Source organism: Schistocerca gregaria, chromosome 4 (genome assembly GCF_023897955.1).
Source record: "Schistocerca gregaria isolate iqSchGreg1 chromosome 4, iqSchGreg1.2, whole genome shotgun sequence".
Classification (NCBI taxonomy): Eukaryota; Metazoa; Arthropoda; class Insecta; order Orthoptera; family Acrididae; genus Schistocerca; species Schistocerca gregaria.
In genome coordinates, this window is record NC_064923.1 from 668,200,863 (window position 1) to 668,217,752 (window position 16,890).

The 16,890-nt window shown below is 41.5% G+C and overlaps 1 protein-coding gene across 3 annotated transcripts in view; it reads left to right on the forward strand.

Annotated features, from left to right (window-relative positions):
• The window catches only part of LOC126268185 (uncharacterized), a 294,060-nt gene extending 277,796 nt beyond the window's left edge, over positions 1 to 16,264 (forward strand). For all 3 annotated transcript variants that reach the window (XM_049973792.1, XM_049973791.1, XM_049973790.1), the window contains one exon: positions 13,738 to 16,264. In XM_049973792.1, the coding sequence (XP_049829749.1) occupies positions 13,738 to 14,013 (276 nt within the window). In that variant the 3' untranslated portion in view covers positions 14,014 to 16,264. The remainder of the gene's footprint in view (positions 1 to 13,737) is intronic.
• The last annotated feature ends 626 nt before the right edge of the window (positions 16,265 to 16,890 follow it).

Here is a 16,890-nt window from a genome sequence, read left to right on the forward strand (position 1 = left end):
CCTTTCTGAAAAAGAGAAATTTGTTAACATCTAATATAAATTGAAACGTTGGTAGACCTTTTCTAAAAGTACTTGTCTAGAGAGCATTGTTGTGGGGAAGTCAAAAGAGGACCAATATACACAAGGACACAAGAAGAGAATAGAAGCTTTTGTAATATAGAACTATAAAATAATGTTGAAAATTAGGTGGTATGACCAGATACCTAACGCAGGGGTAGTGTGTCTAGTTGGGACTGAAAGGGGTTTATGAAAGAAGTTGATTAACACACTGCTTGACGACTGATAAGAAACAGAGACATTAAAGTTCCTGGCAGATTAAAACTGTGTGCCGGAAATAGACTCGAACTCGAGACCTTTGCTTTTCGTGGGCAAGTACTCTATCTAATGAGATACCCAAGCATTTCGTTCAGGAAATATCACCCAGGCTGTGGCTAAGAAATACCTCCGCCATCTCTTTTCTTCCAGGAGTGCTAGTTCTGCGAATTTCGCAGGAGAGCTTCTGTGAAGTATGGAAGGTTTCTTGGCAAACACGTCTGAGAAGAGCAGATGTGGACTCTTATAATAGTGAACTCTTATCACAAGTTATTGGTTATGAACTGCAGATTAAAACTGAAGAAATAGCCAAAAGGTAGGAAGCTAAGGAGATGGGACCTGAATAGATTGAAGGGAGCAGAGGTTGTTCAGAGTTGTAGATGGAGCATTAGCTAACGCTGGATTGAAACGGGGGAAAAGAATACGGAAGGAAACGAATGAGTAGCTTTGAGAGATAATGCAGTGAAGGCGGTTGAGGATCACATAGGTACAAAGGCAAGACCTATTACAAATACTATTCGATACGCATAAAACTGTCAAATAACTGCATGCGGCGTGTATGCTACGCTGCGCTGCGGTGTGTGTGTGTGTGTGTGTGTGTGTGTGTGTGTGTGTGTATATCTTCCTCCTGTCTTCTCACTGTCTTTGTACCAGTGAGCAGGTAGAGATAAGTAAAGGACACACAAGGTTGGCCATGACTTCCGGTATGTGCCGACAGCGATAAGGTAGCAACGCTCTCCGCACGGAAGACTTACCTTCCTCGGCTTAAGTGCAGCGTTCAGCGTGCTCTGAAATATTCATATCGTTTATGTTTACGTGACATCCGTCAAGCCAAAACTATCGTGGGGTGGTTCCTCGACATCTCCGCACGAACAATGAGTTCTTTCACTGCTTTTCTTCTTGTTCTCTGCCTTACCTTTCCGTCTTACAACTAGAGTAGCCAAGGGGGGGGGGGGGGAATTCCAGTTTGACATTTTAAGATGTCCTACATTTTTCCGAGATATCTGACTGAAATGAACAGCCGTCTTTACATCGTCTTATCTTCATCACTTTCTAGAGGAACAGGACTCAAATCCTCGTCCGCCCATCCAGATTTAGGTTTCTGAGGTTTCCCAAAATTATTTATGGCTAATACTGCGATTGTTTCACAAGCTGCGACATCGTCGCGAAAAAACACAGTGACCCGTATATGTACAGGTAATTTTGTTTCCTTTAACACAAATGTAAATTTTGTCAATACTACTTTTCAATATGCTCTATGTGTTGTTTTTAACCTGTATACAGTTTGCGAGTGTATTTATACTTTTCCCATTTTTGCTGCAGATCTGATGATGGGCATTAAAGACCGAAGCCGGTAATTTGTTAAACAAAGATTGTGACCATAGACGTAAATTAAAGGAAACTTACTGCGATTGTTCCTTTGAAGAGGACACGGCCGATTTTCTCCCTCATACTTAAGTAATAGGACCGTGTGGTCTTTGACTACTAATCAAAACGTCCTGGGTCCCGTGTTCGAACCTCGCCACTGCTTAGCCTTTGAATAAAAATCATCAGCCATAGCGGCGGCCGAAGACTTGCGTCATAAGAAGTCACCCTTGTTTTGCCAACGGCCTTGTCAGAGAAGACGGAGGAGCAGACAGAGGCTCAGGGCACTCTCTTGTCCTTGGGGTGCGAACTGCCCATAAAAGGCAGAAGAATCAGCCATGGTCAACGGTATGAGGATGCAGGAGGCAATGGCAACGACTGCATTAAAGACATACAATGTGCATCTACAGGAAAAGTGTCCTGTAACTGAAAAACTGCCGTGATGATCTCTCCGTTGGCAAAAGATTCTCGAATAGTCTCTCTTTCGGATCTCCAGGAGGGGACTTCCAAGGGAGAGGTGATCATGAGAAAAAGATAGCATAGCCAACGACGGGATGATATTCTACGAGTCGGAGTACTGACTGTCAGAAGTTTGAACGTGGTAGGGAAGCTAGAATATCTGAAAAAAAAGTGAAATGCAAAGTTTCAGTGTAGATGTAATGGGAGTCCGTGACGCAAAATAGGAAGAAGGTAAGGATTTCTGGTCTGATGAATATTGGACAATATCAACAGCAACAGAAAATGGTATAACGGGAGGAGGATTCGTTATGAATAGAAACGTAGGGCAGAGAGTGAGCTACTGTGTATAGTGTTGTGGTTGGCAGGAGAGCCAAACGTATTTTTCTAAAGGAGACCGAAATGCACGCGTCTCAGATCACGCAGGCTGGCGTGAGGTCTGGAACATAACAAGGGAATTAGAATTGAGAAAAACGGACGTAGCTGGTGGAATATTTAACTTTAATCCATTAATGAAGAACGTCGCTCTTTATGGTACATGATTCACAATATCAATAGTACGGATACTGGCGCCTTGCTAGGTCGTAGCAAATAACGTAGCTGAAGGCTATGCTAACTATCGTCTCGGCAAATGAGAGCGTAGAAGTCAGTCAACCATCGCTAGCAAAGTCGGCTGTACAACTGGGGCGAGTGCTATGAAGTCTCTCTAGACCTGCCGTGTGGCGGCGCTCGGTCTGCAATCACTGATAGTGGTGACACGCGGGTCCGACGTATACTACCGGACCGCGGCCGATTTAAAGGCTACCACCTAGCAAGTGTGGTGTCTGGCGGTGACACCACATATAGTTCAGTGATAGAGTTGTTCTCATTAGATCCGACAGCAAAAAAGCTGTTTCAGGTATACGTGTCAACGTCACAGGAAGCAGATGAAGAAACAGAGAAAGCAAATGAGAATATTGAAAGAGTAATTCAGAAACAGAGTTGAAAATCTAATGGTTATTTTGAACTGGGACGCGGTTGTAGGGAACGAATAGAGGAAAGGGCTTCGAGAGAATAGGGACTGGAATAGGAAAGAGAGAGGAGAAACAAATTTAGTTTTGCTATAAATTTCAGCTAGTAATAGCGAATACTTTTTTCTAGAATTACAAGAGACAGCGGTATACTTGGGAAACACCGGGAAACACGGGAAAGTGGCAGTTGGATTACGTCGTGGTTAGACAGAGATATAGGGTTGAAAAGCGTACTCAGGTCTAGTTTTAGATTCAGATCACAAGCTAGTAATGATGAAGAGTAAACTGAAGTTTAGGAGAGCCGTACGAAAAAATCAGTGTGGAAGCAAGCGGGAAACTGAAGTAACGAGGAATGACGAGACGCGTTTGAAGTTTTCTAAGGACGTAAAACTCTATAGGGATTTCTATGTGGAGGAAGTGGAAACTAAACTAATATTCAAACTGGTGTGTAGAATCTTTGAGACTATTGAAAATCACACAGTTCAGAAGATAGCAAGGGCCATGTAAGTGCTAAAGCTAACACGTACCCAGCTTAACATCTCACTAATCTAAGTTGATAACAAGAATAATATACAGGTAAATGGAAAAGAAAATTAAGGAACGGTTAGATGCCGGTTAGTTTGGCTTTAGAAAAGGTAAAGGGACCAGAGAAGCAGTTCTCACGTTGCGCTTGATAACGGAAGAAAGACGAGAAAAATCAAGACGCGTTCATAGCATTCGTCGACATGGAAAAAGCATTCGACAATGTTGAATGGTGCAAGATGTTCTAAGTGCTGAGGAAAATATGAGTAAGCTATAGGAAAAGACGGCTAATATGTATAAGAACCAAGAGGAAACGATAAGACTGGAAGACCAAGAACGAAGAACCCTGATTAAAAGGGTTGTAGGACAGTGATGCAGTCTTTCGTCCCTGTTGTGAAATTTATGAATCAAAGAAAGAATGACGGAAATAAAAGAAAGGTTCAATAGTGAGATTAAAATTGAGGGTGAAAGAATACGAATGATAAAATTCGCTGATGACATTGCTATCCTCAGTGAATCTGAATAAGAATTACAGGATCCGTTGAACGGAATGAAAAGTCTAATGAGTACAGAATATGGATTGAGAATAAACTGGAAAAAGACTAGGTAATGAGATGTAGCAGAAATGAGAATAGAGATGAAGTTAATATCAAAATTGGAGATCGTGAAATAGACAAAATTAAGGTATTGTTACCTTGGAAGCAAAATTACTAATGACGGACGATGGACGGACGACACAAAAAGCTGACGAGCACAGGAGCGGATGACATTCCTGGCCAAGAAAAGTCTACTGGTATCAAACACGGGCCTTAATTTGAGGAAGAAATTTCTGAGAGTGCATGGTTCGAGTACAGAATTGTATCGTAGTGAATCACGAATAGTGGGAAAACCGAAACTGAAGAGGATCGAAGCGTTTGAGACATGGTGCTATAGACGAATATTGAAAAACACTGGATAGTTATTTAGTGGATCCAGTACTTCCCTTATAATCCTTCTTTCTAATATTACCAGTTCATTTAAATTATAATTCAGTACTAGCCATATATTTGCATATAGGCATTCAGGTTTCTGCACTTAGTATTAAAGTTGTAGAATAAAATTTTGTTGTTGTTAACACTGTGGCTTTCCAGCTTTTACATCCTTTCGTTTACATCATATTCTCCTAAAACACCTTCTTGGATTACTCCTGCGTAATATTTCAGTTTGCACCCTTTCTGTTTGACCAGTATTTATTACAGTAAAATTTTGGACAGTCTCTTATGTTCGTAATACTGATTTTTCCAGACATGTTCTTCAGTATGTTTTCTTGGCTACCTCTTCCAAGAGATTGATTTGTGTCGCTGTATTTATTACATTTTCAGAAAGTACTGAAAAACCATCATTAAAAGCCAGGAAATTTACTTTTTTTCTCCACTATTATTGATGAAGGTTTGTTCCAATATTACATCACTTCAGATTCTTATGTTTTCCTTAGAATATACTTGAACTGGAAATAAACCCTCACCTTGCCTTATTCGTGTATTTATTTTAAAAATGGTTTATTAGTTTAAATTTAATTTCGAATTCGCAAACTATTTTTTCTTTTAAGTATCATGTCAACAATGTCAACAAAATCAAAGGTACCTACAAGTATATGCTCGGAGTTTAATAACCTGTCGTAAATTATTGATTTCACATTGAATAAGCCGAGCGGTTCTAGGCGGTAGCAGGTTCGAATCCTGCCTCGGGCATGGATGTGTGTGATGTCCTTAGGTTAGTTAGGTTTAAGTAGTTCTAAGTTCTAGGGGACTGATGACCTTAGATGTTAAGTCCCATAGTGCTCAGAGCCATTCATTCCATTCACATTGAATACCTGCTTTTAAAAAGATTTGCTATCTCGAAACCCACCTTGATACTCACCCATGGTTGTCAAGTGCTAACTTCAGGTGTTAACCGTGATCAACAAATTAACGAGAATATCCGATATGCTACCTACGTACGGGATATCCTTCTTTAGTTATCGATACCTTGCTTGTCTATTGTTCACGCGATTCTCCTGTACTTCTAAAGTGTATCGAACGATTCCGCAAGTAATCGTAAAATATATGCTTCTAGAGCTATGTTTTGTTACTCCACCAGACGCCATTGAGGTGCTGCATGGCATTTAGTCTCTGATTAACTAGGTATTCTGTATTCAGTTCCTAAATCCTCGACACCGGATCCAGTGATAAAGTGTTATATCGCTTCTAAATTTATGTTTTAATTCCATGGTACTTATGTTAAGTTTCCATGTTGTGGAGTTGGCATCGTCAAGACATGCATGACTACCTCATGTTCGTTAACAGAGTAGAGAAATAAGTCATGTGTCCGCAAGTGAAGTCCATGACTTTTCCTTTTCAGTTCGTAAAAGAATAGGAGGCATGTGTCGTAAACACAGTGGAGGAAAAACAACAGCCCTACAATAATTCTTTTCTTTTTCAAAATTCCTCACGGTAACAGCGACAAGTTTCCTTGAACACTTATCGTTGGTAAAACCATTATTTAAAGAATATCTCTAGCGTTTTATGATTCCCAGTTTGTGAAACAGTTTGATCATTTTCAGTCCTTGGGACATTGTCGTACTCAGTTCGCAGTGTATGACGAACTGTTTAGTTACCGGATGTGCCGTGCATTGAGAATAGGTCTACTGGATAATATGCTATGCAGTTAATCACAGCAAACTCTTTTCACATCCATAAAGACTCTTCTTCATTTTGATATCAAGCCAATAAGATGAATGAACTAATCAATCAACTACCTGCCTTATTATTATTATTATTATTATTATTATTATTATTATTATTATTAGTGCTAGTAGTAGTACCGATACTATTTTACAGTGGGACTCATGAATGGTGTAGTTCACACGCAAGACAAGAGGAAAATAGTCCTCGCTGTAAAGCAATGATAGGAGCTTAACATATTTCGTGATTAGTTGCTTTTTTTCATTAAGCCTCTTTCACCTTTACTGAGCGTCATCGAAACTACGATTTATTCCATTTCGATGTCCTACTAATCACAAAAATTCTTGAATTGTAATACCGATGAATCAGGCAACAGAACACACCCATTATTGTGCTGTCCAAGCGTAACATACGGAATCAGTTAGAAAAATACTATATCGTTTATCTTCTTTGGCACATGACGTCATAGCTGTTGAGAGACAGAGATGTTTGCTACACTGTGGATCTCTTATTACTTAAGTTTTTGATAGATTACTTGATAAGCATACGTTCGCTGAATGGTAAGTTTTGTTTGTGATTCCTGCTATTTTTCTTGAGTAAGGCATTTTTTTCTTTCTGTTTTTTACTGTTCAAGCGGTTTAAGAATCTTCAGATCACTTATAAAAAGTGAATGACATTTATAATACCATCCTGCTAATTTTCAATGTTATTTACTTTTATTAGATATATAAGTATGATATTTTTTTAAAAAATTTAGTTGTATGTTTCAAATGAAGTTTCCGATATATAATGCTGATTTCTGATCGAAATTTCTTTCCGTATTATGCTGGCAGAACATTCTTCAATTTGTTTTATACCGCATATGAAGTTCATTGTGCCCCATTGTGATTTTTCGGTGTGTGTGTGTGTGTGTGTGTGTGTGTGTGTGTGTGTGTGTGTGTGTGTGTGTGTCGGGTGCAACGGGTATAAGAGCAGATATTTTTATGTGGTACGTAAGTACGTTAATATGTATACAAATCATTGTGGTGGTTGTTTTTGTCTGCGTTGGACAGTCTTTCACACAAACTTTACGAGCTGATGTTTTCTGCACCGTCGTACTGCACTACTAGGCCGGATTATGCGCCAGTATAGACTAACCGTTTGGGGCCCATGCGTCCACAATTCAACACCGAACCTGCTGCCCAGGGGAAAATAAGCATTTAGGCTTGGTCTTGTTCCATGTACGTCGAGGTACTAGCCAGCCTAAACACGTACGGCTTGTAATGGCTACAATTATTAGTCTGCAAATGACGTAAATACTGATGTAATGTTTTTTGCAGTTTCCCCGTGTCCAAGAAAAAATGTTGGACAAAATAACGTATACAGGTATATTTGATCTGCATTCTCGCTCGAAACCGAAAACTTTGCGTCAATGTATTTCCTGTACTTCATAGTTTTAACTGTTGCTCTAGTTCGCGTGATGTCCTGTATGCCATACTTCAGTCTCAAAATAAAACATTTCCGTTCTTGTGCTTTGTCAGTGAATAATAGTACAATTCCTGTCACCCAAATTAATTTCACGCCCATTTCAGAGCACAGAACCATGCCACTGTGTATCGCTGTCTTGTGCTTGAAATATCGCAGACAAGTTCACACGCTAATTATCTCTCTCATGCACCGAAAGCAGTGCGGACGAAGACAAGGGGGATCAACATCGTTAATCTTAACCACTGCAGCACACCGCGAGATAAAAGAGAACTGGAAAGACATTTCCAGGTAATTTCAAACACGATAATTACGTGTAACAGTGTACCCAGTAATTGAAAAATGACATGAAACGTGAAAAATTAACAATTTGACAGTCGAGCAGGGATCTCAAGTATGAGCGTTGAGGATTTGAGTTCAATGTCTTAACCACTGCGACACATCGGTCACTGAAACTTCCTTTACAGTATGAATAATAACAGACCTTGTGAGAGGAATGCCAAAAGAGTTTACTTATTTTGGCTACTTTCGGTCCTTTATATCTTGCGACATGATATTTAGAAAAATGAAGTATTCATTACTCAGCAACGAAGAACAAGCTTTTTCTTATCGGTAATACATCCATAAATTTATTGAAAGACAATAGTTTTCACACTGGCTCTTATATAACCACTGTCCTTTATACCACTATATCTGATTTCGGCTATTTGCCATTTTCAAGTGCATGCTTCTAAGTATATTTATAAATTTAAATCCTCACACGTTGAGGGTGTGTACAGATACACAATTGCCATTTCAATACGTAAACGTCGCATTAAACAAGAGCGAGAACAACGTTACATATTCCGTCAATGCTTTGAAACAACAAGCTGCCACTGTGTATTTGTATACGCCTGCAAGTTTTTCTTGTTTTCCCTTACTCAGGTACTGTAGATGCAAAACGCTTCACCGAGCGGGGTGGTGCAGTGGTTAGCACACTGGACTCGCATTGGGGAGAACGACGGTTCAAACCCGGTCCGGCCATCCTGATGTAGGTTTCCCCTGATTTCCCTAAATCGCTTCAAAGCAAATGCCGGGATGGTTTTTTTCAAAAGGCACGGGTGACTTCCTTCCCCCTCCTTCCCTAACCCGATGGGATCGATGACCTCGCTGTTTGGTCCTCTCCCTCAAATCAACCAACTAACCAGAATACTTCCCTTGAAAAGCGCAAGACCGACTTCCTTCGTCATCCTTACCCTATCCGATTTTGTGTTGAGACTGTAATGACCTCGTCGTAGACGGGATATTATACCTTAACAATCCTTTAAACAATTTTTTTCTTTTTTACTAACAAACGTAGCACTACTGATGCCTCCGTACCAATTGTTGCAAGAGATGTCACTCATGAGCAATAAATAGCACTGCACTTGTGAATTCTGACATGAGCTGTTTCTTATCTCCGATGAACTGAGCGGCGAGAGAGATATTGGTTCTAGCGAATTCAGCTGCGAATGTTAGAAAATAAAGATAAGATACGGTTTTGCACAATAAGATCTCGTTAAGAGACAGGTGTCCGGAGACAGTGCTTGGGATTACTCCCGCACTTTGTCCCTGTGTCTGCGAGTGAAACAGCACAAAGAGCGGCTTCGTAGATCAGGGAATCCGGTGATGGTGATGCTGTATCAAAATGATTACGGGATTAACACGAAGTACAGCACTGGCAATGCAAAACCTGCGCGGAAAATGCACACACAGACCCATGAACGTATTCCTTTCTTCAATAGATAATCTACTTTTAGATCATGTTGCTCTTGCATTACCATTACTGTTGAGCACGAAGACCATATTACAGAGCCTTCACTGTCGCAGAAGGATTTGCCGTACTTGATCTGTACGGGCAGTTTTCGTACCTGGCATCTCTACTTGTTATTGCTGTTGGGGGTTTTTGTACCTGTCGATGGGCTCCTTGCCACCTGTCTGCCGCTTATTGTGACGTTTTATTGGTTCAGTTCTGAAGTGACCGTATCTGTAGTAACAATCAGTGGTATTTACAGTAAGCAGTATTGTAATAAACTGTATATACTCTTATCGAGAACCAAACCCCACAGCCCTATGAAGTCCCTGTCTAACTCTATACAGAATCTGTAGCCTTAACCATAGTATATTATTAATATCTAAAAAAATCCCAGTCGTTGGGAAGAAGTCGCAAGCCCCATCTCTCTACAGAACGGAAGATTCACCAAATCTTCAACATACTGACATCCTTCTGTTGAAGGAAAAAAGTTCTGAGCTTAGGCGTAATGAGAAATCTGGAGCAGTATCCCTCCATCATACTACCCAGTACAGATTCCAAAAAGATCGGTCGTGCAGTGTCCTCGAATGACTAGAAAGGCTTGGACGAAGTCAGTCAAGTAGATGCAATATATCCTTTCTTCTGGACAGCGTTTGAATTATTAATAAAACAACATTATTAACGCCATTACGCTGATATCGAGTAGCGAACGAAAGCTGTGAAAGGAGTGAGTGAGGATTTCTTGATAGGGAGGGCCCAAAAAGCTATTTTGGCAGAACCACAGACAGAAGGTGAAGTAACTTCAGGAAAGCCTCAGGGATGAGCGTGGGAACGCTTGCTGCACATGTTGTATATCCGTAACCTGACAGATAGCATTAATCAGACATTTTGCAGATAATGGTTATATAATGAAGTACTGTAATCTATAAAATGTTGCACAAATATGCAGTCAGTTCTCCATAAAATTTCACGATAGTGCAAAGATTAACAACTTTCTTTGAATGTTCAGAACTGTAAAATTGTGCAAATTTCTGTTCTATGACTACAACTAGAATAAGTCAACTAATACAAATATATGATTGTGACAGTAATATGGGGTATGAAATGAAATGATCACACAAGTTCGAGCTTAGGTGTAGCAGGTGGCAAATTTCGGTTGATTGGCAGGATACAGCGAAAGTGTAGTGAGTCTACAATTGCTGTTGCTATCAAAAAACTCGCTCGATACACCCTAGAATATTGTTGAAGTGTTTGGAACACTCACCAAATAATAGTAACAGGGGACACTGAAAGTATACAAAGAAGATCACCACGAATGGGCACATGTTTGTTTGACCCATGGCAGAGCGTCATAAGGGGGTGGAAAAGCTAAACTGGCAGACACCTGAAGATAAGACAAACCTGTCCCGCAAAAGCCAGCTTAGAGTGTTACGAAGCATCATTAAGTGAAGAATCTAGGAATAAACTACAACCCCACGTATCGCTCTCCTAGGAACCGCGAACTGTAGATTAGGCTAATTATAGCGGCTACAGAGGCCTAGGCAATCGTTCTTGCCGCGCTACGTATAAGTGGTGCAAGAGAATTACCCTTAGCGATGTGTTTCACAGTGGCTTGCAGAGAACAGATGTAGATGTGTATGTATGTGTGTGTGTGGGAGAGAGAGAGAGAGAGAGAGAGAGAGAGAGAGAGGTGAGAGTGTGTGTACACGCGCACCCACCCACCCACACACACACACACACACATACACACATACACACACACACACACAACTGCAATCCATTGTGGTGCATAATGTTAAAAGGACCGCACGAAATCGTAATTGGAAAGAAAAACAGTGAAACAGTTAGAGCAGCTTGTGTCCCAAGAAATTGTTTTTAACTTATAAGCCAATAAGCTACGAGCCAGAAATAAATTCAGAGTTGTTCCATCACATATCCGGTATATGCATATAATAAGAAAAAATAAGTATCATAGGTCAGTGAGCATATAATAAGCATATAATAAGAAATAATAAGCATATAATAAGCATATATAATAAGCATATATAAGCATATATAATAAGCATATAATAAGAAAAAATAAGTATCATAGGTCAGTGAGCATTCTTCAAAAATAAAAACATATCTGTCCGCCTCTGTAGCTCAGTGATCAGCGCGTCTGGGTGTTATGCAGACGAGTGCCGTTCGATTCCTGGTATAGCCATGAATTTTTTCATCTGTGGACCATGGTGCACCACAGTTCCCTCGGCGCCTGTTTTGGATAGTGCCCTTTTGTCGTGCACGGTATACTTTAACCACGGTGGCACACGAACAGTTTCTCCAAACTAAGCCGTTTCGGAAATGCTTCCACAGTTGGCCCGTAAGTCGTTGATCATGCTTGCCCGGACGTCAGGTAATCGCTTCGTTACCCATTACGACAATGACTGCACTGTTTCCCGCGTCTGTCTGACACACTTTATATTCCCTCGACTGCTAGTGCTGCCACCTGCTGTCTGGGAGCGGTTATTGTGCGTTGGCATCGAACATAGAAGCTTGTCACATTAATGCGGCTGGACTGCATATCACTATAAGAACTAGTTTTGACCGAACAGCCTCCTCTAGGAATATGTGACACTCACTAAACACCCTGTATTAACCCTTGTACTTTAATCGTTTTCGTACATAGCCACACAAAAAAAATGGTACAAATGGCTCTGAGCACTATGGGACTTAACATCTGTGGTCATCAGTCCTCTAGAACTCAGAACTACTTAAACCTAACTAACCTAAGGACATCACACACATCCATGCCCGAAGCAGGATTCGAACGTGCGATCGTAGCGGTCGCGCGGTTCCAGACTGAAGCGCCTAGAACCGCTCGGCCACTCTGGCCGGCCGTAACCACACATTTCCACTTATCTTCCCAATGCGACTTTTGTGGACCTATCGTTGCTAGTACGTTTTTGTTTCTATAAAGCAGTCAAGTGAAAACGAGATGGGCTCCCCCTCCTCAGGACTCCCTCTCTCCCTCCCTCTCACCCTTCCCTTCTTCCTCCTTTTCCCCTGACGAAAATCTTCTTCTCTCCTTTTCACCCCCCCCCCCCCCCAGGCTGCTCCTTTCTGTCTCTGACCCTTTTAGTCCCTCCCCTCCTCCCTTCACCTGGTGGTAGGTCCCCTACAGTGCAGTGATTTTTATCGTTTTCATTGTGGTGCCCGTGTTATTCCAGTGCCGTGTGCAGTGCTACGTTCCACCAACACAAGCAGTGTCACCAGCATCATTCATTTGTGTTCCCACTGTGGTGTTTCGCCGGCCGGTGTGGCCATGCAGCTCTAGGCGCTTCAGTCTGGAACCGCACGACCGCTATGGTCGCACGTTCGAATCCTGCCTAGGGCATGGATGTGTGTGATGTCCTTAGGTTAGTTAGGTTTAAGTAGTTCTAAGTTCTGGGGGACTGATGACCACATATGTTAAGTCCCATAGTGCTCAGAGCCATTTGAACCGTTTTTTTGTGGTGTTTCTTTGTTTTCGTGTCGCCTCACAGCATTCATTCTCCGCATGTGTGTATGGCTCTTGTCTATGTTGTTTGTAAATCTACCGTTTCTACTCATCTATTTTTGTTCTTGTTAATTCATCACTTTATACCATTCTATGTTATGTGTTTTGTGTTATTTTCTCATTTCCCTATGGTTTTTCTGTAGCTCTCTTGGCTGAAGAGTGGCGTATTGTGCCGCTGCCAGCCCACCCTGTTTTGGGGAGTGAAATAACAATAAAGGAAAAAGAAAGGGATGGGTGACAAACGTTGGCAAAGTGCGAGTAGCACTCTCACATTGAGGGTTCGGTACGAACTTAATTATGTATACAGACAGTTCATCCATCCCGGAAAGCGGACCAGGGCAATGTGTGCAGCTGTGGTAGTCACACTGCCACAGTGGTGCACTGGTTAGCACGTCTGCTTAGTGTGCTGGAGACCTGGGTTCAAGTTGCGGCCTTGGCACAAATTTTAATTCATTACTTCAGCTTCCATCTTATCTTTAGAAATTTGTTGCAATATATCCTTCGATGTTTCGATAAACATGACACATTTGAATCCCTGGATCTTTGCCGAGTTTTGTGGAGAGTTTATCGTCTGACGGTGCGCTCTCGCTGTGTCCGCAGATGGAGAACCCGGCTTTCGAGCGGGACGGGTCGGTGGCCGGAAGCAGCGGCGTCGCGGCGGTGCGCAGCGTGGAGCTGGGGGCCGTGGAGGCGCCGCCCCCTAGCAACGGCGTCGTCTGCACCGACCTGTGCCGCACGCAGCTGCCGCCGCAGCCGAACAAGCAGCCGCCCAGCCCCTGGAACCGCCTCAAGACCGTCTTCCTCGCCACCATCATCGCCATACTCGTCGTCTGGGTCATCGTCTTCACCACCCTCAGCCAACTAGGCTACTTCTAGCAGCTGTCCCCGGCTTACGTCTGCATATGTTGCCCCATAGCCCACGGAACGGTCGGGATCCTCCTCCACATCAGGAAGAGAAGCTGCACTTCCTCCATCGATACTGGCATCAGCAAGATGAACTGAGTGTCATGTCAGGCTTTCAGCAATACTGAACATTCTACATTCCACAAGCCACAGTATCAATCGACAGAGAGTCTAAGCTGCGATATTCACCTCACTAAGCATCTGTTGACTCCATGATACTAAATCAGGAGACGAATCTTCAACGTAGTTTCAGCTACCTTTTTAACGTACTTTGAACACTGTTATATGTCATTGGTACTAGTTAGAGACATTCCAATTAATTTACAGGTAAAACTGTTGGCACGGACATTCAGTGCAAATATATGTTGTACAGCTGGTGCCTAAAAATCGTAAATCTTTGAAGAAAGTTGTATTTAAGACCAACCAAGAGCCGCTGACGAAACAGACTTTCCATTATGATCAGTAATATAAAAAAATATCTACTTGAACTTGTACGATATCGATATTAGGGTGCCGTAAAAAAAGAATAAACTCGTGTCACTGAAACTGTTGACACTGATACATGCTATGAGTTCTATAAATTCATTTCATTATGACTACAGTTCGTGACACACGATTGTTTTTTGTTCTGCTATTCGACGCCAGAGCCTTATGCAAATAACTTTATGTTACTTGATGATAATCGGCTGATTTGAAAATAATAGTAAATAAAAGTTTATTTCGTCAACAGCTCTCGGTGGTTCTTAAATCAGGAAAAAAATAAAGTGCGTGACCAGGGTACTGGCTTGACTGCAGGAAGAGCACCATTTATTCGCCGCGGCATTAGGCCATCGTATCGAACACCATTTATTCATGGGAAAGATCCAAAATCTCCGCCCCCAATTCAGGATCGAACCCAGGATATCTAGGGCCGGAACCTAGTGCTCTACAAGCCAGGCCACCAGGCCACCTCTTAAACATGACTTTTTTCAAATTCAGTGCAAACGCTAGTTATTTACTATTTTCATTCGTCGCTTTCCGTATTTTTCTCATTCTTTTATTTTTTCACTGCTTCGTAGTCCGATCATGGTAATTATTTTTTTCTTTCGTACAAAATTGCAGCACTTATTTCTGCTTGTCGGGTCAGTGCAGGAATAGGTCTTTTCATGTAGTATTGGTCATTTTATTTCAACTGTACGAACTGTATGTACCTCTCGGCTACCAACATGACAACGATATTAAATGGAAGATGAATGGCATTCCTTGCTGCATTTACCAAACCGTAACTGTTGCCTAAGCTTTTCTCTATGGAGGAAGTTCTACCATTTCTCCTCCTCTTCATTCGTCTCCGCCTTCTCCCTGATTTTCTTCTTCTCTGTTTCCTCACCTTTTCTCTGTCAATAACTCTCCATCTATTACACAGAGAACATCGTTCCGCTAGCCACTACGTGCTCCAGCAGCTGGTTTGCTGTCTGTTTTAGTCGTCAAATGTGGTTGCTAATCTGAGGATTTTATTTGTTCTTGTCTTCTCTGCTGGCTACCTACTTTACCGTAGCACAGGGCTGGTTGACGACATGTGATGCAGTTTATTGCATCTACTTCCTGCAGGTTAACCATCTCATGTTGTGCTGGTAGTAGAGGAAGCTTGATGGGAAGGTGCTGTATAGTGGAATGTTGCAGATGGAAGCACATTGGATTACATTACAACTATCATGGAAAAATTAATCAGTGCCGGTAGAGAACTCTCTTACTGGAATAAGAGGCTAGCGAAATCACACAACCCCCGTCTCGTTTCTCAACTCGCGTCTGAGCTTACATTCCAATCTGGCAGCTACTCCGAAGGGACCAAACTGACTTTGAACACTGTTGTATTGTTTGTTATTGTTAATGTTTTCGTTATTCTAATGGTGCTTACATTCCGTGTTATTACTTTTTTGCATAAGATTTGTATGTGCTTTCTTCGTGGACGCAGATTTTACCTCTATGAAACACATATATCAAAAGACTGAGAGTAAGACATTTCTATAATGCTAAGTCGTTGTAAGATAAAATAACGTAATGAATAATGTGATAATCTTACTTTATGACAGCACACATTGTAGATGTACTGCTTGGAATTCGGTATAAATCCGCGTAACGTAAAATATTCTTTTGCCACAAGGACGTTTGAAACTTTATAAACTTTGTTTTAATATGGAAAATTTAATATATTGTATGTTGTTTGAATAAAGCTCTTTTATATGCACAGTGCTCATTCGATTATTGTTTACAGTTTGATAGATGCCTGACTGCAAACGAGCAAAACAGATCTTTCGGAATAAGTTTTTTTTTTCAAATTTTGCAAGGTGAATTGCGATTTGGTTCCTTTGAAAGCGCGGGACCGATTTCCTTCCTCAATCATAGTTTGTGCTCTGTCTCTAATGACAGATTCCTAATGAGGGTAACAGATCCAGTGAACTTATGCTCTAACATTCTCATAAGCGCCGGCAAGATATTTAGCAGATATACATTCAATAACAAAAAAAAAGTTAAACACCTACAACGAATGGACCGATGTGTACGCAACTCTGCATTCCATCAGTGGGCATACAGTTGATTAGAACTACATTCTGTGACGGCTGTAATGGCCACCGGAGTGTGTCACTGTTGTTGCCTCGTGAACTTGTTATTAGGTTTCCAGAGTATACAGGGTAGTCCATTGATCGTGACCGGGCCAAATATCTCACGAAATAAGCGTCAAACGAAAAAACTACAAAGAACGAAACTTGTCTTGCTTGAAGGATGAAACCAGATGGCGCTATGGTTGACCCGCTAGATGGTGCTGCCATGGGTCAAACGGATATCAATTGCGTTTTTTTTAAAATAGGAACC